Here is a 24611-nt window from a genome sequence, read left to right on the forward strand (position 1 = left end):
TAAAGGTCTTCTTTTTTAATTGGGTATTTGGTGTGTGCTGATGTGAGGAACTTGTCCCTCCCCAGGGATCCTTTATGGGGCAATAATGGCGCTGAGAAACAGCCTGGTCTGCTCTCTCCCTGGAAGGCCATAACCCCACATTTGTCCTGAGTGCTTTTCTATTATGCATTGATAGCTAAGCATCAATCAATAGGGGAGGGAAGAGAAAACCCAGCGAAACCAACTTCTTAAGTGTAAAACGCCTCTTAATACCAGAGCTTTCAAACAACTTAACCTGGGTGCTTTTTTCTGCTCAGCGTCTTTGAGAAGACAGAAGTGAGGAGACACAACGCTGATGTTTTATTCAACGGCAGGGAACGGGTTCAGGGTAAATGCTTTTTTTGGCTTTTAGAAAAGTCTGGCATGTTGGCTTTTGCATAAAAACATTTGCCGATAACGGTTTGCCCTAAACGGACACTTAGCAAATATTTTCGATCACAAACAATAAAGCACTCGATTCGTAAATCAACTATTTAATTAAGTTCTATTTTTAAGTACAGTTCTCAAGAGTGAATAGAAATTATTTGGATTTATATACAATGCCCACACATAAACATAAACCCTTAAAAGGGCAATAAAAAAAAAATAAGAGTACACATTTTATGCTGAGCTTACATTTCAAACATAATAAAGAAACATCTGTGTTTAAATGCTATGATTTTATAATCTCTGTTTGTTACAAATACATGTATCCGCTTGGCTGGCCTTCGTAATCTTCATCATCGACATTCTCCTCTTCCCTGATATTCTATAAGCTCCGTTTTCTTTTTGCGGAACTCTTTGGTGAGCTGAGAACCTGGAAAATATAAACAGAATTTTTTTTTTTTATTATTAATTGTAGCAATTACTTATGATGCAAAAATGTTGTTTAATATACTCCTAAAAAGAAATGGTTTTCACAACTATAACTATTTTTTGGTTCCCTAAAGAACCTATCATTGAAGAGTTCTTGAATTAACAAATCTTTCCTGGTGTGAGGAACATTTTAAAAATCTCAAGAACCTTCTTCCGTTATAAAGAACCTTTTGTCAAGAAAAGTTATTCATAGAACCACATACGCAGTGACCTTTATTTTTTATTAGCATGTACTGTAATTAATAAAGCCCGCTATACTAAAACATTTTAATAGATGCTTTTCTAATTAACGGAGTGCAAATGTGTTGAACAGCCATTTCCAGCATGCAAATAGGATCTATTAATTAATGCACTAAACAAAGCACGGCGCGCGTTTACTTTTGATCATATTAAGAAAGCTCAGCATTTTCTCAGTTTTTTGCCCGCAACTTCCTGTAAAGCACACACACTCGCACACTTGATATATTTAAATCCTCTCTTTCTATTTTTCTCTGTAGCCTCTAAACCTATAGGAAAGGGTCTGTCCTGTGTTCAGAGTCACCTTTCACTACCACCTATCCCAGAGTTCATAGCAGTCGGGACGTTCCGGGAAGCGAGGGATGGGGCGGGCATTGGTGGTGAAGATAAGGGCCAGTCTAAAGGATCAGACCCCCCAGAGAAAGAGATAACAGCCAGACAGTCACAGCAACGACCTGCCACATAATACACAAGCCCTTCCACCCCTTCTCCCTTTCTCCTCCAAATCTCCCCCCATCTAGGACCCTCTCGACCTCCTGTCATCACCAGCCTTTACGTTCCTGCCGGAGAAAGCCCTCGACTGGTGTGTACGGTTATCGTCAGCTCTGTCGGATTCTCGGAAGGCCAAGTTCACCTTTAGCGATGAGGAGATGATAAGCTTTGATAGTGGCATATGCGAATCGATCAGCTCCCACTGTTGGTGCGTTCGCATGTCTTTTCTGACCACGCCACAGACCGCAGAGAGAACATGAATAACCTAACAGACCTCTCTCTGCAGCGTGCACCGATAGTTTTCAATGTTAAAACAAGACAAATGTTCGCTCTTTGTATTAAGTTAAACAGTCTTTTAATAATACTTTGCACTGCAGCTCGATGAGGAAATTAACCTGCATGGCCACAAAAGGAAAATACTAGTCAACTAATATACACACTGTTTAATATGTATTAGTGCTGTAATGATTAATAAGAATATAAGTTTTGATTTACATAATATGTGTGTGTACTGTGTATGTTTCTTATGTCTAATTAAAGACACAAATACAGCATATATTTTGAAAGTGTGTGTGTGTGTGTGTGTGTATATATGTATATATGTATATGTGTATATATATTGATTATATTTATGATTTATATTTATTTAATATAACACACCTGTATTTGTACATACTTTTAAATATATATTTTTTACATTTTGGAAAAAGTTACATAAGATAATAAATTGAGAGCAAATACAGCTGAAGTTACCTAATCTGTATTGCTACATAAAATGTTTCTGAAACATAACATGCTTATATTTTATGTCGCTCTTTTATGTGTTGGTTTTGTGTAATATGTATATGTTTATTTTGCAGCATCTTGGCCAGGGCATTTTTAATGTCAAAGGATTTATATAAATAGAGACTTTTTCAGATTTCTCTTATCACAGATATCTAATTTTACAAGAGATTTTAGTGGAGTGATATATTTTTCATCACATTCAGGCCAAACTATCTGAGCTACACTGTACTGTCAAAAGAGGGCTTATTTGTTTCTATTTGTTGAATTTTTCACCTGAGACAACAAGTAACTTTTGAACAATACCATTTCGTGAGTGTCAAACAGTTATCTTTGTGTGTGTGTGTGTAAGTAGGCCCAACAATCATGTTTTTTCAGCTTGTTCACCTCTGACCTTGTGTTCTGGTGGCTGTGCCTGCGTCTATGAATGAGTGTGTTCTCAGACATACCTCCATGTGTAACCTGTAATCTGGCGGAGGCAGACACCTCTCCGAAGGCGTTCCTGGCGGTGCATGTGTACACACCTGCATCGTTCGGCCCAACTCCTTGAATTTGGAGCCAGCCGGTCAATTCAAACCGACGCGGACCCCCACGGGCCTGTAATTACACAAACACACACCATTACACATTTAACCAAACCAGATCTGTTTCTGAGAATGCGACTGTAAACCTGCTGCCTGAGAGGTCATTTATCTGTTTACACTTTTAGAAATATGGGTTATTTAATAACATCTATAGTTCCATGAAGAAACTATAACCTTTACCTGTTCACACTATAAGTATATGGACAACGCAATGAGAAACGCTAAGGATTATAATAGTCTTTAAATAGTTTGAATGGCTCCTTCCTGTGTATTTGGTAAAATGTCGCTTTGACTTAAGTTTTTTCCAATTTTATTGTCCACCAGGTACAAATTATTTAATGCACACATACCTGCACAGCGGTGCTTGAATCGTCTACAGGAAAAGAAATAACATCTCCTTCTTTACTCCACTGGATGGAGGCCAGTGGATACGATGACACCTCACAGGAAAAAATGACATCACTTCCTTTGGTTGTGACGATGTCACGGGGAGCATAAGTGATAACTGGTTCTGTAAAGTTTGCAGAGAATAGACAACTTTGAGCTTAGAGTAACTGATTACAAAAACAATACATACTTTAAGCTAAAAAAATGGCACCCTGAAGCAAATCGGGTAGCTCTTTCACACCAGCTTCTGTATTTACTGTAGCCATTTGTGCTGTGTTTTGATTGGCTTGGTTAATTATTTCAAGGCGTGAGATTGGACGCTTACGAGCTGCTAATCTTAAACACGACGGTGAGGTAAATGCAAACTTAACGGCTGATTTATTATTCCCACAGCTGAACAAATGGGTTTTCATTTGGCCTTTTCCATGACAAAACTTTTAAATGTGCGTGTGATTATGTTGGCACTCAGACTCTATCCATGACAATGGTTCCTCCAGAGGCAACATTTACATATACATATATATACATTTACATTTACATTAGCAGATGCATTCATACCAGACTGATGTGGCCATTACTTTGGCCGAGGTTGCTGCGTAAACACGTACTACAATTAAATATCAAATGCCAGTCCGAAAACAAATCCAATACAATCAAAAACATTTTGAGTAGCTGAAGGCATTCTGGGTAAATCTCTGTCAGGACATCGATTTAATGTGTGTAATCTATAATAAATTGAAATGCACTTTTAAAAGTTGCATTAAATTGCGGCTGAGGATAACAAGAATTACAATTTATCTATGTATGTGTATATTTAGAGATACTCACTCGACTTGCAGGGTCCGTGGTGCGCCATTGTCAGCGTCTGACCGTTCCCTTGCTTGTGTTGGGCCGCCCGAAGCTGGCATGTATTTTTATACGTCTTTCCGTCAGAAGCGCAGAGTGCTTCCTGCTTGCTGCACACACAGATGGCTCTGGGTTCACCTGAGGGGTTTCTGCGGGGGGCTCTGCAGCGCAGTCCTTCAGCGCAGCGCCCGTAAAAAGTAGACCCAGATCTGGGCTCCGGGTCACACAGTTGCCCCTCATCGTTTCCACATTCCCAGCAACACCCGCACTGGTCACGAACCAGCCCGGCCGGACATCCCTGCAGCTGCCTAACGTCTGGACAGCGCTCAAGGTGGCACTTTCTGGGGCATCCCTCGCCTGGTCGAATGCTCTTCTGCCAGTCAAAGCGACCGAGGTGCTCCAGGTGAAAGGACTCAGATACTGAAACTAGCATCAGAACCAGTAAAACCGGCAAATAAACCATTGTTTGACGGGGTAAAATGGTTGAAGTCACCAAAAACAGACGGAAGAAGTCCTTGCTTCTGATTTATGCTGATGAAGCAGGCCAAGAAAAGCTTAAAGGGCAGTCTCTAGGCCTGAAAATCGCTAGATGGTACAATGTTTCCAGAATTCCTGAGATCATCAGCAAAGCCTTTTCTCTCTGTAAGTATCCTTGTAGACTGAACAGTGTTGCAGTGTCACGAAAGTGCAACAGGCTGAATGAGCAAGAAGGTGGGAAAGAAAACGCAGAGGCAGCTCTAACTTTGGTGACCCCTCTTAAACTGCAGGGTGCCTCCCCATTTGCCCAACAAAAGTGTAAAAAGGTGTGAGCTGGGAGATGAGCAACAACCAATCAAAACTCTCAGTCCTGAGTTAGGGTGGGGTGAAACCTGAGTTTGTAATGGTGGGGCAAACTGGACACAGAAATGGTCATAAATTAAGCCTCACACACTTGGTCTCAGGTAGTACATGCTTTTGCATACTCCACCCTCCCCATGGTTGATTTTTCACATAATATGTGAGTTAAGTGATAATAAAACATCAATTTATAAAATTGTTTAAAACAATAACGACTGATCTTATAGCTCACAGTGTTCTCGTTCACTTAGAAACTAGTTTTTATCACAAGAGATGAAAACATAATGGGACTGATCATGGTTTTTACAGTGCGTTTTTCAGATTTGATTACAAGTGACTGAGTAAAAGTTTGTTGATAAAGTTGATAAAAAGAAAGAAAGAAAGAAAGAAAGAAAGAACTGACATTTTAATTGGTTAGTTGCAGTTGTTAATGTCATATCGCCCATTTATTTAGATACTTTTCTCCGGTCTTTCAGTGTAGTTAATTAAGTTATTTTTATTTTTAGTATTTATTTTTATCGTTTATTTTTGCGCATATGCTTTAAACCAGCCATTTGTCATTTTGACCGTGTCAGTGTGATGGTCTGAATTAAAACAGTTGAGAATCTGTTTGCGCCTGAATTTAGTGTAGAATTTGTGCTTGAATTTGTATTTTTCTGTAGTGACACCAAGCAATAACTACATTTCTTAATTCTTAATTGAAATAGTGAGATTGCAGGATGTATGGGGTTGTGTGTGTGTGTGTGTGTATATGTATATATATATTTAGAAACCATTTACATGTATATACACTTATATAATTATTTAATTATATTTGAAATAAATATATTTAATATATAAACAACAATATATACATTCATGTGCATTTATTTGTATATACGTAAGAAATACGCACACACTTGCAGAACTATAAGTGTGAAGACAGATTAAAAACCACAAAAAATCTCATTTTGATTAAGAGGGGACTAAAATCATTGAGCAGATGAGCTGTTGCAGGACTACATGAAAAACAAAACGCTCCTCCATTACAAACAAGCTTATCTGTGCTGAGAAAGTGAGAAGACATTTAGCTCCTCTCTCTCTCTCACTAATGTCCTTAGTTTATCTGCTGCTCTCACCTCGCCACGTTAAGCCAAAACAAACAATTAGGCGGCCATTAAGGGCCCATTGTTAATTGTAAATAATCCATCATTAATATTGATTAGCTGTGGCGAGCAGATCTCATTCACTTCTTACCTCCTAATGAGTGGGTCTTAGTGGGCTAATTGCTTCAGGCTATTTCTATTCAACACCGGAGAGGCTGCAGCGAGCTCTGGAGTGTGCCTCGAGTTTTACCGTTAACTAACACAGATTGAACATCCGTGATAAGATCAGACCCCACTCCAATTAACTTTCTCTGAGAATCTTTCCCAAGGTTACTATGTGTTTTTCCTATAACTGTCCGAAAAGCACCGTAAACGCAGGTCGTATGACTCACGGCGCATACAGACCACTTTTATGATCGCAGTTATTGTTTTGTTTTTAGGATCTTGACAGCTCCAGCTCAGTGTATGATGACATTTTAATTGTTTGATTAACCTTTAAGGACTTGAACTGAAAAATACACGCCGTCAGTTTAATTAGACAGCCTTCAAAGGCCGTATCTACAGTATTTCTGTAAAAGCATTGTTAGAAAGTAATGCTCAACCTGAGACTGTAACGTCACATGTCGTTGCCTGAAGGCAAACCAGCTGTCTGTGATTGTGTAAACTCTTGTTGAGATGACAGCAACAAAAGATGTTACTTTTTCTCCCCGTGTGAGTTAGCGGAGCATGCTGTTGACGTTGTAGAAGTTGAATATGTTGTCAAAGTCAAAAAAAGTAAGCAAAAAATCTAAGAATGAGCTCGATTTTTTTTTTTTTTTATATAATATCTATGGCACTTTCTCACGTTAAAAAAAATGTATTTGTCATAAAAGGTATATCAAGAGGCGGCATTAAGATTTTTGCATTATTTTTCATTGTGTGTGTGTGAGCAATTTCGCTTTATTATTGTTTTGTATTTATTATTATTGATAAAATAGAAATATTTTATCTATTGCATTTGTTATTGTGTGTGTTTATATATGTGTGTGTATTATATATATATATATATAAATATATATATATATATAATATTATATATAAATATATATATATATTAATAATCAAAATAATTTTTATGATGTTCTGTTTGGATGACAATATGACCCCTTGAAGAAACTTTTTCAAAAGAAACTTTTGAAGGACATACCAGCAATGTAAATGTAGTTAATCAAAGCACAACAAAGGAAAGTTGTAACGTATAAAACAGAATTCATCAGCAATGCAGAATTATGAGATGGTCTCACCCAAAGAAATGCAAATCTTACCTATCAAGCATTCTTTAGAAAACCTTTAATCGGGATTAGAGACCCATGAAAAGAAAACAGAAAACTTGATATGTAAATCACTCTTATTCATGTCAATTTCTGTTGTCTGTTTTGCAGTGTAATGGGTACTTTGCTCTTGTGATTTATTTTCAAGTGGACAGGCATGTCAGTTTCATGAAGATCAATGGCCTCATCCTGTCTGTCTGTCTCTCTCGTGCGTCTCACACACACACGCTGTCTCACAGTCTTCGTGGAGCCTCCGCAAATTCAATTCCTTCATAACAATGATGTCACCAAGCGGAGGTCACATGTGGAGCAAATGCTTGTAAATCCAAACGACTGTATAGCGTATGAAACAGGGCCAGCAATGGAATTAGAGGAGGTGAAGCGGGGCAGAGGCTCGGCGCACCTCTGGGATTGGATATATTGGTTTGTGATAACACTGAAGCCATGAATCAGTGCCGTGTGAGCCCTTATCCTTTAAACGATTGTCAATGGGATCTTTATTTCGCTCATTTACAAACTGAAATGCCGTAGTTCCTGGGAAATCACCTCACAGCAGAAGCAAGGGATTACCTAATATTTCATATTAAGAAGTATTTCTTACTTATTGTTTCTTAGATAGATGGATAGATGGATAGATAGATGGATGATGGATGGATAGATGGATAGGTAGATGTATAGACAGATGGATGGATAGATGGATGGATAGATAGATAGATGATAGATAGATAGATAGATGGATGATGATGGATGGACATGGATGGATAGATAGATAGATAGATTCTTTTAGAGCTGCTTTAAAGTACAATCTCAACTGTCTATGGCTATTTTTCTATACAGCACTGTAAAAATAATACAATACAAGTACTGAGTAAATAACTTGACTTTATTTACTACACTAAAAGATATCTTTTACAGAGTATATTCAGAGACCATATACAGCATATGTCTGTTCTAATGTCGTGGCGCTCTCGCAAAGCACATATTCACAACTCTTTTGTTTTGTTCCCCCGTATAAAGATGCATTTCCTTGAGAAAGCAATATAAATCCCATTCAGCACATCACCTGCTGTGAGATCACAGTACAATGTTTTGTCGAGCTGTGTGTGTACGCACGCTGTGTTGAAGGTATTGAGTTCAGCGTAATGGATTTTGGAAAATATTTCCGCTGACATTTTTGAATTGTATCTTAATTCACTTGCACCGCGCAGCCTGTTAGCGGAGAAAACAAGAATATTAAACCAAACAAGTCAAATACATCAGCGCTATCATTTTCTCCAGCCCATCTATGCAAAATACAGCAATCCACATTCATGGCACTTTCATTATCCATTATTTCCCATATTATGAAACACCTTATAACCTGTCAGGTCTTTTATCTCAACAGGCAGGTACTTAACTTCAGTGTTATTAACACGATCCAACTGCCTTAGACTCACCACAGGATGCTTCTCCTGCAAAGTGCACCCCTTGATTTCTTTTTAAATTGTTTTAAAGTGCCTTTATTTTCCTTCGACAGACATTAGCCTCACAGCGTTAGCCGCGACTTGAGGACTTGGCACGCTAGGACATCGAAATGGTCAATCAAAGCAAGCAATATTGGTCAGGGTGGTTGATTCAGTCTCTTTGCAATCTTCCAGTCCACATGAATTGCTGAGACGGACCATTTAAGCAGCATAATTCCATCATTTTAATAGTTTTAATGCTCAACAGGTACACAGATCTGGGCAGCGTGTGCTGTGTTTCCCAAAAGTCACACCCTGTGCCAAGCTGGACTTGAATAATTGAAGTGGTTTTGTGTGCACTCATTCATCTGAAGTGCTCTCTCATAAGTCTTTCTCCAGAGACTGATTTGAGCGGGAAAAGGCGGCACTGATCTTACATTAATGAGAAGCTCTTTGCTGCATCCCAGCTGGACTCTGTGAAGAATTACTGTACGATCCAATATTATACCGTTTTTACAGCCATTCATGACATCAGTCACAACTGACATATATGTGTGTGTGTGTGTGTGTGTGTGTGTGTGTGTGTGTGTGTGTGTGAATGTACACATTTTGATACTTCGCAGAATACACGTTGATATTCAGTGACACGTTTTGGGATATATTTCACAGAAAACTGTGGATTTGAACACTTAGGCTATCAACAATTTTCTTCAATTACGTAAATATAGTTTTCCCGCTCCTCGTGACGATGAAAAGAACACATCTTAGATGTTTATTAATGCATTTCATGACTTTGGTGCATTAAGGAAAGTGTGTTAAAACTTCAGTTACCACCAAGACCTAACGTGGCTACCGTAATTATACATTTTCTTATAAACCTCACAGATGTTATATAGTTAGGAAAACTATATAATATATAGTCTATACCAATATAGTCTCATACCAAAGCCTCTGAATACAGAGGATGTATAATGAAAACTTTGAAGCTGTCTGAAAACTCGTTTATGAGTTGTAATTGATTTGATGATCAAATAGTGAGTGCGATGTGTGAAGTAAATAGATAGAAATCAAGGTAAACCATTGGCCTTTTTTTTTTTTTTACCAATCAGCCTGTAAAAAGTGTACATATTAAATAAAATAATGATTATGATAGGTCTAGACAATTAAGTCTCTTATTTTGTTCCAACACATAAAGATATTAAACATAACAGGCTAAAACATCAACTGTAATGGTGGTGGAAATAACATTGTGGTGAGCTGTTAGAAGACAGATGCAATAAATATGTATATATATATGTATATATGTGTGTGTGTGTGTGTGTGTGTGTGTGTGTGTTTGTGTTCTGTGCGTTTATATTTTTTGTATGTGTGTACTGTTGTATTGTATATTTCTTATGTTTTATATGTAAACACACACACATATATTATGTATTTTGAAAATATTTACATGTATAGATTTGTATTCATATAATGTATATAATATATACATATATTTAACATATGAACAATATTTCTCTTAAATATATACATGCGTCTGTGTGCGCGTGTGTGACTTTATATATACATAATAAACATAAACCGTACTCACGCATATATTTTGTCTATACACAAAACCTTTTTACTCTTAATCTGTGCCCAGCAATAATATAATATATACACACAATATATATATATAGGCACTGAAACAGACACCCGGTGAACACAGAGGACATACTGACGCAGGCCAGCACCAGAACTTCTACTGTTACACAAACTTTGCTTTCGCCCCCTCTAAATCAAACCCCTTTACCAGCATCTGCCATCTGTTCCAGGAGAATCTGTTTCACTCCCAGAGCCAAGCAAGGCCGTTATTGGTCCTAATGGCGCTATCAGCTAAGCCGCTAAACCCAATTACTGCTTAAAAAGGGAGGCCACCCCAGCTAATCATGGCCGCCTAACCTGATTTGGCTGTGATGAAGAGATGGGATAAAGATCAGTTAATGCAGGGAGAATGATCTCACAAATACAAAAAACTCAATTCATTTCTCTGGGAGGCCAATCTGTCCGATTCAGCGCTAATGGAGTGGAGTTTCATTAGACTCGAGGCGTGCTGCTCGCTCTTATCAGCCTGATGACAAATAATATCAAATAAGGGCGATCTTCATTAGGGACATGTGTCTCAAAAAGCTTCTATTTGTGAGGGGTTCAAGCAAAATGTGTTAATATACTGATCGGCACAGCATAATGGTGGAACATGATCAGCATGGACGTTTCTAAAGTGTACTGCTGTCTAAGAGGAGTATTTGAACAAAGCCTGTGTTTTGTGTTTTAACATGTATTTGTCTGTCACAGACACGAACGGCAGCTTTAAGTAGCTTGATCAAGAGTGAAGTTTTTGACTTTTTTTCATCTTAAAAAAAGCAAAGTACAGATAATGAAAATCATAGATATTCGGGCCTGGTAGTAACCACCTGCCTAGCAACCTCATAGCAACACATTCAGAACTACAAGAAAACAGCAACATCTACAAACTTATATTTATTATGTTTTTAGTAACAATTAATTCACTTGCTATAAAAAAAATCAGTGTGCACATTAACCATGTAGTATTTAGTTTTTTATTGGGTTACAATATTATGCACTTTTTTTCTGCTCAACACAGTATTGTCCTGATATATTTTGTAAAGGATTGATTGATTGATCTATTTATTTTTCCATTTATTTTTAAACTATTTATAAGAAATTTGAGCTTTCTTGGTTTATATAATTTAACATATATATATTTATATTGCCTATTTATATAATTTATATATTATATATATATATATATATATATATATAGTAGTGCTGTCAAGTGATTAATTATATTGCATACAAAATAATAACGTAAATAATAACATACACACATTCAGTATATGTATATATATTTTTTTTTTATATATTTATATTAATATATATTTTTATATTATAAATAAATAAATATATATGTGTGTGTGTGTGTAAACTTTTCCCACACAGCCCAGTTAGAAAACCTCTGAAAAGCAACTAGCTTCATAATTTTTTAGCGATTTGCTAACCATATTTCAAATTTCATCAAACTTTTCAAAAACTATTTTCGAGACAAAGAGAAGTATCTTTTATTTTGCCTTATGGTGAACATCTTCGAACGTCAGCTTTTTTTCCTGTGCGCTCTTAGGCCTTGAAGTCAAGTCCTCTTAGCACGCTGTTAAGCACACCATCTGTTAATAGGTCTGGTCCGACAGTGCGTGCGTGTTCACCTGAGGCTACAAATTCATTTATTGGTCGTCTCTCATCTGCAGCCCTGCAGTAAGGGTGACTTGTGCAGGAGGCCGTGGGGCTGAAGGGCAGGTCTGGCCTAACAGAGCCGGGCCAGGCCTTACAGACGGACATTAGGCCAAACCGGAGTTAAAATCCTATTAGTTTCAGCTGGGAATCAGATTATCGTCGTCGAGAATCACTCGTCTGGCAACTAGGGTCTAATTTACGCCAATCAACAGCAATTATTGAGGGGAAGGGGAGCATCTATTAGGGAAGCTCATCCACTTAGGCTAATGAATGGGGCAGATTCAATCTCTTACTGAAGAGACGTATTTGGGAACTGCAGCTGGGGGCGAATGCACTGCATTCAAGGGGCACCACTGTTATCTGACTCTGTTTGTGCGTGTCTGTGTTTGTGGACTACATTCATCCGTTTAGTGAGTTTTATTATAGATGGCAGCCATATAGATCAGACGTTTCAGTTTTTAGGATTGTGCGGTATATTACCTTTGCAGGATACTTGGATCAATATATGACTATATATGACAGACTGCGTTATTTGCTTTGTCAGTATACTGTCAAACTGTTCGAGAGAGATGTGGTTTGCTACAGTTAATGGATCCTGCTTCGACTTATTACCTGAAAGGAGAAGAAGTGGGAAAAATTAAGCATTTTATTGTTTTATTAATTGATTTAATTGCTTTCATTTATTAAGTAATATGGGGGAGCTAATCGAGAGTCATTGATGGGACGTGACAGTCGAAGTTGTGTTTTCAGAGTTGGAAAGATAATGTCGGCAAATAAGAAGGATTGTGCTGCCCTCTATTGTTTGAAAGCCGCAAGTGTTTCTTGCACAAAATTAATTTCTCACAAAAATAATAGCCTATAGAAATTTGTACACAATGAAAAGATATTTTCCTTTATATATATATATATATATATATATATATATATATATATATATATATATATATATATATATATATATATATATATATTATATTTATCCGAATTAAAAGTCCATATCTCATGTTTTTACTTTTCTGACAGGACTGCAATAAAAACAAAACAAAGATATATTGTGCGATAAACCACAATTGTGAGCTAATAAGACGAACTCATTTATTTATTTATTATCCCGTGGGGGGCCTCTATAAAAAAAAAAAAAAAAAAAACGTAAGTACTAAGTGCATCTTATAAAAATACGTAGCCTAGTATTTTTAGTGTTGGCTTTTTTTTCAACAATTTCATGAAGGCCATTAAATATTGTCAGACTGTATCGTAGTTCATATTCCATAACACAAGATGTCAGCCTTTAACTGAAAAAAACGCACAAAAAAGCAAGTGAATAAGATGAAGATAAAAGGTGAGTTGTCCTTTGAAAACTCAAGAGGAACATAGAAGCTATACTTACCAGCTCTTCCACTCTGCACTATTTATTGGTAGTTAATACATGCGCAATGAGAACGCTGGACCTTTACTCTAGGGCTTATTACCGAAATGGTGAATACATAACAGTAATTAAGACATTTATTTTGCAAAATAACTAACATAAGGAAATATTTATAGTATTTACATTAAATACCGGTCTCATTGTATTAATGAAAACTTTGTTCTGCTTCAAACAATAGCGGTTTTTAACTATATTTTCAGATAATTGTACTTCCTCTATATTTATTATTTTATTTATTATTTCGGTGTGCATTATTAAATATTAAGTAATATAATTACTTAAAATAATGTTTGGTAAAATCCCGTAAATCGACCCTTAACATCTAGGGACCAATCAGGTGCGCTACCGTGAAGCACGTGACCTAACACGGAAGCAGCTCTGGAGTGTCCAATCTCTCGTGAAGTTCTTTGGTCCCCATCTAGAAACATCAGCAGCGTCTCAACATGGCGAATAACAGCACAGGCTAATAACGAGCTAGCGTCTCTCCCCCTCTCACCCGCCGTTAAAGTCTGAAGAATAGTATGCAGCAGCCTTTGAAAGTATCCCAGAAAGAGTTTAAATAATGGAAACGCGGGGGATTGAGCAGATGTTCGACTTCCAGCGGTAAATGACTCACATTCCAAGCTTGAAACGATAACAGTTGCAGAGCTAATATAATTAGCCGTAGCATGTTCCATCAAACTCACAAAAACACAAGCGTATAAAGTCTGTAAGAGGCTGCGGAAAGATCTTCAGATGTATTCATATAAGAATGTATAGTAATTTAATGTTTTCGGGGCACTTATGTAATTTAATACAGCATATTTACCATAAAGGTTATTTGAACAGTTTCGAATAGTGCTAACGTTATATGGCTTCTAAGAGTATTGCCGTGCAAAAACTTGACTGCGTTTATGTTTCATCGGTGTACGTTGCATGATAACACAGATGGGCTTAATATTCGCCGTTGCTAATGTCAACAGTAAGGCCTGTTGCATAAATCTGATCTAATTCAAAATAATAATTCATATTCGTATGTTAGCCGATTTTCTCACAAAAACCAAGAGGTTTCCCCGTAACACGTTTGGTTAGGTTTGTCTGGCGGATCTCAGTAACTCAAACATGACATTAGAAACGAAGCATTACTTAGTAAACATTATTTTCGATACGCGCGCTGCTCGAGTCTCTGACATGGAGACATGGATGTTAGTTTCTGGCAAACAGCTCTTGTCATAAATAGAAGACGGTTGCTATTCCTGTCGTCTCTTTCCACAGGTTACCAAAAGATCGCTTTATCCTGCTGTTGTTGTTGCTGTACTCCCCTGTCGGCGTGTGTTTGATGCTACTGCGAATATTTATTGGTGTCCATGTGTTTCTAGTGAGTTGTGCTCTACCTGACAGTATTGTCAGAAGGTAAGATGCCACATTGTGTTAATAAATGTGTTTTTTATATATATATTCAGTTAACACTGCTGCAGTGTGTCCATTATTTATTTATTTGAACAGCATTTATATATATTATATATATTTATATATATCGCACTTGCAGGTTTTTGTTTTTACATTTTTTTACTTTTAAAATTGTCACAGACGGGATATTTAATTAAGCTTCAAACAAGCAAAGCTGTTTTGTTGTTGTTGTTGTTTTCCTAATACATGTATTCACTTTTTCAGCATTGCTTGTTACACGTCTGTCTTTGTTGTTATAGGTTCATAGTGAGAATAATGTGTTCAGTGTTGGGTCTGCATGTTCGGCAGAACAGTCCGCGCTCACGGGACAAAACCGCACGACTTTACATCTGCAATCATGTTACACATTTTGACCACAATATTATCAACCTTCTTACCTCCTGTAACACGGTGAGTGTATATATATATATATATATATATATATATATATGTGTGTGTCTCAGTGTTCTCCCAGCATGATGTAATCTTTTTCTCCTCCTCTGCCGCCGCTCTGCCCTTGGTCTTTTAGTTCTTTCATTGGTTTACTCACACAATGAGGTCTATTTCTCCTTTGGCAGCTGTGCTGACTTAATGTTGGGCCAGAGGCCAGTGAATGAGGTTTAGTTCTCTCTGTTTGCTTACTTCAAATGATTTAATTAGTTTGGTTGCAGGGCAGCAGGAATAACTTCCATTGATTTTTAAATGTTAAGTCATGCTTGAATTCTTGTCTGCATGAGTTGACTTAGGATTTAGTAAAAAAATTAATGTATGTTTTATATAGTTTGAATGTATATCTTGGTTATATATTTTTTGTAACTACATATACAATATAAAAACTGTATAATATACAATTAAAGATTCACAGTTAGTGCATTAGGTCATTAAATGAATATGAGCTTAAATCTATAATATGCGTGATATGTAATTTACACAAGATGTTTACATTATATGCTCGTGTAAATTTATTTTATTACTAGCAGTCAAGTTTGGTTTCAAAAATATTTTAATATTTTCATATGTTGATCAAAACCGGCAAAATGTATGATGTTACAAAAGTTTTCCATTTCAGATAAATTTAGTTGTGTATGTATACTGTCTTTTTTAAAGATTTGTTCTTGGGTATTGTTTTCATTTTAGGACTACTTTTGATGAAAGGTTTTGATCCACTTCAAATGTCGACTACCGTATATATATCCCCTTGTGTTTGTTTTACACGTTTTATCACGCTTCACCTAATCAGCTACGTGTAACCATGTTTTCCTGTCTCTTTGTCTTTAGCCACTTCTGGAGGGCCCTGTGGGGTTCCTGTGCTGGGCGAGGGGTTTTATGGAGCTGGGTCAGGGTGTACAGAGCAGGGCGGAGCTGACGGAGACCCTCCACAGGTATTGCTCGTCTCCTGCCGCTGTACCCCTCCTGCTTTTTCCAGAGGAGGACACCACCAACGGCCGAAACGGCCTCCTCAAGTTCAGGTAAACCAACATCACGCGGCAGCTATAAAAACAATATTCTTTTTGTGCTTCTGACAGTTTCCTGAAGTTATATTAAAGCAATTTTCAGCTTTTAAAGCAGTTTTTAAGAAACAAGTTAATGTTTATATCTTAGTAACTTAAAGCTTTGTAGCCACATTTAGCAGATTACAAGCAATCGAGTCGATAATTGCTATATATACATATGCTCATATATATATATATATATATATATATATATACATATATATATATATACATATATATATATATATATATATATAACTAAAACAAGTCATGTTAAAATACCCTGAATACTGGTTTTAAATGTGACTATACTGTGCATAGGCTGTGTACATGTGTATCCTGATGTTGTCCACGTACAGATTGAAAAGACAAGTGTAAACGCACTTCTGACAGGGATGTTATGCCTTCAGCATGTCCTGCTCGAGATGTATGATCGGGGACACATTGATCAGATCTCAGTCTAATGTAAACGAAGTTCAGACATCATGTCTGTATTCGCTGGTATTCACCCCCTCTCTCACAAACTGTCAGAGGAGATAGGCCGATGAGTGATAGGGAGACTCAATTTTCCTTTAAGTGTCTCATGAATGAAAATGGTTTTCAAAAGAAAAACCTCCACTTCCGGTTGACTTTGCACCGAGGCCAGCCTCTGCACAATTATTTAAATATTGCGTGGGAACAACAGATCCGATTGGTTATCCTGATTGATCTGTTTGATCCGATCACGTTGAGCGCACGTTAATGCCAAGTGTGAATGCAGCCATAGACAGTGCCTGATATAAATAAAGTTTGGTAAGTAAGGGCCGCTTCGATGCTGAGTCTCCGGTGATTAAATGCGGATCTGTTCTGGGAGGATTGCCAGGTCTTCTCTAAGCTTCCTTGAAGGGTCTAAGATGTGATCAGGCTTTACTGATCCTCGGGTTTAGCCTTTACTGCCTGTAAATCAGCTGACACCCACTTTGTCATTAGCTTTTAGATGACAACATTTCCTTTCCATTTAAAGGGGAGTAAAATGCAGTTTCATGCATTAAGGGTTGTTCACGCTGTTAAAAGTTGGATTCTCATGCTACATATGATAATTTGTGGACATATTAGTATTTATGTGCCAAGAATCTTACTTCTGGGTTTGTACAAGTTTCAGAGAGTTTTTTTTTTTTGGATCGTTGTTCTTCATGACATAGTTGAGGATGGAACTCCTTTTATGGGCATTTCTCCCAGAAGAGACCAGAGATTTCGCTCATTTCGCTTTCGACTCGTATGGAAAATAGGCTTATGTTTTTAAAGAAGTGCGTATTTGATTATAAGGGGAAAATAACCTCTTTAAGCTTTCCAAAAGAACCCAGCGTGCACTTAGTTTTTCCGGGGAGCAAAAGACTTTCACAAGCGTGTATGTTTGCAAACGTTTTATAAACGAGGCCCAGTTCAGAGCTGTATTTACACATCATTTGATACTGAAAGATGGAGCGTTCCGAGCAATAAAAGATCCCGGTCATGATTCAGAGCTGCAGACGGTAAGTGAAGCGACATCAAATGTCTGTTTTGTTGGCAGTCGGCTCGCATGCTCGTCAATCTTTAGCTCCGCCCACACAGCATGACTCCAGGAGCTCTGCTTTTTTCAGAGAGAATCGTAAAGCTCTATCATTCTTTTAGAAATGTGATAAAACTAAAGACTTTTTGGAGATGTGAAGGATGCAGTACTATTTTTAGGTACTCAAGATTAACACGAGAATGGGTGAAGCTGTGTGTGTTATGCCCCCTTTAAGGAAGAAAGACTGAATAGCTTTTACTCTCTCCTCAGCTCTTGGCCTTTCGCTGTGTCTGACACCATCCAACCTGTGGCATTGCTGGTGAAGAGGCCTTTCATAGCTGTGGTAATTACATTCAAAAACTCTCCTGTAATCCACTGTTGTCAAATTAATGGCCGTTATAGATATAGCCCTTGCGGTTGCTGAGTATTTTTCTTGTAACTCTTAAATTCTCAAACACAACATCAAAAAAACGTATTGTTCTGAGTGTGTTCGTAATCCAACCTTTAGTTTTTATGTTATTGCTGTTCTTGTAATTTCGGTAAATTGCTTTGCTGTAAAACCATCCACCCAGGCATTTAAATGTGACCGAACAATCGTGTCTAGAGTTTCCATATCTTTTTTCATCCTCAAGTTCCTGTTAAAGCACACAAGAGGGTCTTTGTGAGAGCGTGGCTCATCAGAAGGATATTTATAGCAGCACTGATAATAACCGATTCACAGTGTAATAGAAAGACGGACTGTCAAATGACAACACATCGGCTCATAGTGACCTCTTGCCCCCATTACAGCTTTGCAAAATGGGTTTATTTATTTTTGGATGAACATTGGAGTATGTTAACGATCCATTCCCTCAGCTGCTGTGTTACATCAGGGTTTGCGGTCTTTTACATGCCGCACTCATTATGGCCATGTTAAAATTTTCAATGTTTAAACGAACGCTCCACTTTTTTTTTTTTTTAAATCGCATTGGTTGGTCCAGTTTTATGCTTTCACAAAGTCACATCTTTTTCGATACGCATGAAGGACTGATTAAATTTATCGAAAGAACCAACCACCCTTAAAAGGAAAAATTGTATATTAATATTAGTGGAAAAACTATTATACTTTACAGCATTATTTTGAAGATACTTTGTTTCTCTTGTTACATGCCTACACTTTTTTTTTTTCCTGCACCCTACATCATATTTAGCTACCTGTGCACTTCAGCAAATAGGAAATGTACTGAAATTGCATAAAGTTGTCAAACAGTAAATTCGAAATTACACATAAATTACAATTTTTAAAGCTACAAAAGGGATTAAGAGCTTTTTTTCTTTTGTTCTTTGCTTAACACACATCAAAGCAGCTGGGTTGTTCGGCTGCTATTACTTTAAGAGCTGCCACTTCGCTTGTTTCGTTGGCACTTTGTAAAATGAAACCAGCTACACCACACACTGCCATATTTGTGTGTTCAGTTAAAAAAACGCACTACGAGCACAGTATAACAGGCACACAATTTTTTTTTTAATAACATATGACCATCACAAGATCTCATCTGACCGCAGTTCATTGTTATTCTACTGAAGCTCTACCTTTTCTGGGCTTGTTTGACTGCTGTTATGCGCTGAGAAGTAGAATGCGTCTCCAGTTTGATGTAGCTGTAAAGATATTCTGCATTTAAATAAATGCAATTCTTGTCAATGCTTGTTTTTTTATATAAAATTGTATAGTTCAACAATGTTCATATTCTACAGTTTTCAGCTTTTTATTTGCTACCAGGCTTTCTCACATCAAAGATGTTGCTTATTTTAGTTCTGACTGACCATTTTTAACGCGTTTGGCTCTTTTAGAGGTTAAAAACACTACCGTAGCTTTAAGACTTATATGTATGACCTCTGCCACGATTTGCTTACCTTTTTACCTGGTAATTGGTATTTCCCTGACATTTTCTGTAAAAGATCTCCGTCAACTGGAAAGGGAGATTTGCGCTGTAAAAGTGTGAATAAAGAAAGTATATGTGTATAATAAGTGTCAAATAATCAACATGCACATAACTGCGTTCTGTTAAACTCTAGCATCTGCGACGATATAATAGGTCTTTTCTTTTTTTTTTCAGAACACACCAGAATCGTCATGGCTGACAGAGCTGCTATGGAGCTTTTTTGTACCGTTCACAGTGTACCATGTAAGGTACTACATATTACAGTCTCTCCTTTGTCCAGTGGCAGTATTTTAAATGTACAATCCTCTATTGCTGCTCTCGACAGGCCAGCACTGGTAATACGACAATAATGAAGCTTTTTAGTATTTAATAGCCTCAGGAGCCTTAGGCATGCAGCTTATGAGATTGACAGTTTGTTTTAGTCCTGAATTTTTGTGCATACTTGCCTGTTGCTAAATATATTAACTTCATTACTGTCCCTTTTGAATATTTAGTTAGCAGATACTTTCACACTATTGCAAATGTTTAGTTTTATGTAATGTTGACGTGTAAAAATAGATACTAATGTTTAATGTTGTAAATGTATAGTGAATGAAGGAAGAATTAGAAGTATTTTATATTTCTGAATAGATCTCTGTAAAAAAGATTTTAGATTTACTTTTTTTTTTTTTTTTTTTAAATGCACTCAACCAGATGGCTTCCACCGCTGTCTAAAGATGATGATGAATCCCATCAAGAGTTCGCCAGCAAAGTACAAGAGGTAAAACAACTTCTTTTCTCCATCAGATGTTATATGGCGGTAGTTGCATTAAATGTTTTTATGTAAACAAAAAAGTGCTGCAATGTGCATTGATTGCAGTCAAAGCCAGATTTAGTCAGATTTTTTTTTACTTTGATCAAGAATAAATAAAATTAGTCAAGTGTCATTAAATGTCTATAATGTTACAAAATATTTATTTTTCAAATGAATGCTTTTCTCTTTAAACTCCGAACAAAGAATCTCCAAAAGTATCACAAAAATGTCCCCCAAAAAAGTACACGCATTTCTTATTACAAAATGATAATTATAAGAAATGTTTCTTGAGCAGTACATCAGCATGTTAGAATAGTTTAAGAGTAATGATGCTGGAAATTCGGATTTGAGAGTAAATGACGTTAAATAAGAACATTTTAAATACATTTATATAAACATAATAGTGATATTTCAGTCAGATTAAAGCAGTCTTAAAATAATTATTTCAGTAGCCATCCTATTAAAACTTTTGAAATGCACATGCATTTATTAAACGTCTGTGAATCATGCTTCTGCAGCAATAAAGTCTTTTTGAAATGCCTTAAATTAAATGAATTTGAAACATTTTCCAGTAATGTCATATTCGGTTGAGTCACCATTAAGAACACGTTCAAACAGACCATTATCTTATTGTCGACTGACACAGCTTTTCATCCGTCTAATCCTCAGGTCCACATCTTGTCCAGTTCAAAGCTTTGACTTGTTTTAGCGTGTCGTTTGATGTAATGTCCATTGTGTCCCTCCATCAGCTGCTGGCCACCGAGCTGGGCGTGATCTCCACACAGATCACGAAAGCAGACAAAGCCGAGCACATCAAAAGGAAAAGGCACACTGCCACTCAGACTGCACATTCAAGTAAGAACGGATTCAATGGTGAGAAAGAAATTATGATGTATATATTCATTAAGTTAGATCAATGAATCGAGTTAGTAGGTGTGTTTTGTCTTGCAGGGTAACATGAAACTATATTTTTGTCTTCAGATTTGGGGGCCAGACCTCGCACAGTGGCACAGGGTTTCCTGGGCACAAATGCAGGAGCTGAAGACTCACGAGTAGCACGTATGGCGCAGCAAGTAAAAGAGGTGCTGCCTGATGTCCCATTGTCGGTCATCACCAGAGACTTGTGTAGGTCATCCTCCCATGATGCTTTGCATTAACGTGAATAATTACCTGGTGTAAATCACCCAATTATTAAAAAAAATGTACTCGCTGTCAGTGACCATATGGACTGGCCGGTGGCCCGGGGCCAACGTGAAATATGTTCAGGACAGTTGACGGATTTGTGACTTGCTATGTTTCGCATTTTAGCATATTGCATAAGAAAAACAATAGATGGAAATGCAGAGATGCGCATGAATTTCAAAAATGTGCATAAACGACTTGTGCGCTCAAATAAGTAGGATACATTTCTTATGTTAAAACATTTGCATAACTACTATTTATTAAACACTTTTACTTCATACACATCAAAAAAGATGTGACTTTATCATGGGGAAAGCATAAAACTGGACCAACCGACAGATGTATCTCATTCCCCAGCATCTTATAGCATCCCCAGTATTATAAAACTAGCAAAGTCTTGTCAAAGTGATTCGTTATTAACTCCCAGGGCTGTGTTCCTAAACAGCAGGATCCAAAAATAAGATAACATGACGGCGATTCATCCGTGCACTCTGAAGCTCTGACTTTATTGTACACAAAAAAAATTATTATGTGCAGTGCCTTCTACTGTACTGTAGCAAATGTTTTTTTTCATGATGAAGTTAATCAGACAGTGACAATATTGTTTCGTCAGTTCACTGGATGGAAATGGTGCTTTATTTGCAAGCGTTTTAATAATTTGTATATTCTATTTGTGCTTTTGCTTGTAATTATTTTCTGAGTGTTCACTTGTCTTTAATAATATTTGAACTTTATATTTGTTAGGCTAAAAATTTAAATCGAGAATTGTCAAATTTAATTGCAGTTTAAAAAATTGGTATCGCATTAAGCTTATTATTTTGAATATAAGATGAATATCAGTGAAAATGTTGGCAGGGCAGGTGAAAATTTGAACCAATGGCCCGACTAGGCCACTACAAAAAACTGAAAGTGTTGAGCCTTGCGAGATGTGGAAGAATTAGTTTCTTCATCAGAACAGATTTGGAGAGATTTAGCATTCAACAGCAGTGGATCCTCTGCAACGAATGAGTGCTGTAAGAGCCCGAACAGCTTATAAATACTCAACAATAATACCCAAGTGATACACCAGACTCCAATCCATCAGTTAGCATCTTGTGTATAGAAAGGCTGCGTTTTTCTTCATTCAGATATTTTAACTTTAAAACGTCTGACCATTCGCTACGGAGGATCAACCGGTGATCAAGTGAAGTAACCTCTCGATACTGTTTCTGTACAGTGCAGACCAACTGTGTGGACACGACCATAACCAACCTGCTGGAGAATGCCGAGCAGTTCAGCTCCGAGGCGGTTGTGGGCACACCTTCAGGTGCAGCTAAACAAGCAGCTTCCACTCTGTCCGTGACACCATCCGCACCCAATTTGAAGGTACAGCTGACCCTCATATCGGCCTTTGGAGAGAGGGAAAAAAATCAAATAAAAAATACAGGAACAAAATAGAACCGAAATTGTCTCGTCCCATAATAATGAAATCATTTATTACACAAGATGTGCACTATTCTTCATTGTCCCCTCAAAGATTTGACCTTATCCTGTACGAGCGGCACAATGGCCGCGTCCTCGCGTGGCCTATATTAGTGAATTTACCTATAAATAGTTCAGTCAAAGCCTTTTGTCCCACAGGATATTTATATAAATATGTCTGTGTATTCATCAACAGCCAGCTGCCAAATCATTTGGGAGAACACCCATAGACAGACACATGTCTCTACAGGAAAGAAAAGAAGCCTTATACGAATATGCAAGAAGGTAATATTTGAAACATGTTAGATTTTAGACATGTTAAATGTTTAGCACACAATGGCATTGTGCTTGAAATCCATTGTATGCCAGTATCCGCTAGGGTTTTTTTTTTTGTCTGATGAAGGTATGTTGTACTCCATTTTTATTTGTTGAATCGAGTAATCTGATTCTTTTTTTATTTACCCCACCCACAGACGATACATTGAAAAACATGGACTGAACAAACAGGACGATCTATGACCGTGGACAAAGACACACCTGAGGAATTGTTTAGGGAAGACAGCTGCTTAACACAAAATCCACATAGACAAAGAAAAAAATTATTGACCCAGAATGAAACAACATTTGAGTTCACCAAACATGCCGAGAGAAGACTGGATTTTTTTTCCCCTTTCTTGTTTTTGTTTCTTTGTAAATCTTCTTGCATGGCAATCATGCATGTCTTTTTATTATTTCTCTCTGCAACAGAAAACAATTATTTTGGTAAACAATTTGTAATAAGACCCAGTGACCTTGGCACACTTCATATTATTTTTATAAGGTCCTTGGGTAGAGAATAGAGGATCAGAAACATATGACAGTGAGCTAAAACACAACTTGAGGTTCATTTTGTTGTCAAGGATACATGTTGATGCAATATCAGCTTTTAAAGACATTAAAAATCATATAGAAAAACAAGACTACTCTGATTGTGTCTGTTAATACATCTTATTGATGCATTTTCAGTGAAAAGGTGGATGTGAGAGATATATGCACAATTCTAGGCATATTGCTTGTATAATCTTTAAAGATTTATTTTCAGGACACCCATATGCACAGCACTAAATGCCCATCGACTGTACTGTGTATGATCACTTTTATACAACCTTCATAGATGAGCTTTAAACCTAATTTATGTCTTTATTTCCGCCATATAA

The 24611-nt window shown here is 37.0% G+C and overlaps 2 protein-coding genes across 3 annotated transcripts; one reads left to right on the forward strand and one right to left on the reverse strand.

Moving 5' to 3' along the window:
- Positions 1-758: 758 nt before the first annotated feature.
- Positions 759-4686, reverse strand: kazald2 (Kazal-type serine peptidase inhibitor domain 2). Its single transcript, XM_043256700.1, has 4 exons — positions 4206-4686; positions 3341-3501; positions 2856-3003; positions 759-835 (listed from the first exon to the last, which is right to left on the reverse strand). Exons 1-4 carry the CDS (start codon positions 4684-4686, stop codon positions 759-761), a joined length of 867 nt encoding a protein of 288 aa, XP_043112635.1.
- Positions 4687-14016: 9330 nt separating this feature from the next.
- Positions 14017-24372, forward strand: aup1 (AUP1 lipid droplet regulating VLDL assembly factor). 2 transcript variants are annotated; one of them, XM_043258062.1, is made up of 12 exons: positions 14017-14211; positions 14863-15000; positions 15297-15447; positions 16315-16505; positions 18328-18400; positions 20154-20227; positions 20673-20739; positions 21522-21645; positions 21754-21897; positions 23171-23319; positions 23612-23700; positions 23889-24372. In XM_043258062.1, the coding sequence occupies exons 1-12, from the start codon at positions 14171-14173 to the stop codon at positions 23932-23934; spliced, it is 1287 nt and encodes a 428-aa protein (XP_043113997.1). In that variant the 5' UTR covers positions 14017-14170; the 3' UTR covers positions 23935-24372. The 2 variants fall into 2 exon arrangements, with proteins under 2 accessions (XP_043113997.1, XP_043113998.1); XM_043258063.1 differs by having other exon boundaries at positions 21522-21627.
- Positions 24373-24611: the final 239 nt, after the last annotated feature.

The sequence above is a fragment of the Puntigrus tetrazona genome, chromosome 14 (genome assembly GCF_018831695.1).
Source record: "Puntigrus tetrazona isolate hp1 chromosome 14, ASM1883169v1, whole genome shotgun sequence".
Taxonomy (NCBI): domain Eukaryota; kingdom Metazoa; phylum Chordata; class Actinopteri; order Cypriniformes; family Cyprinidae; genus Puntigrus; species Puntigrus tetrazona.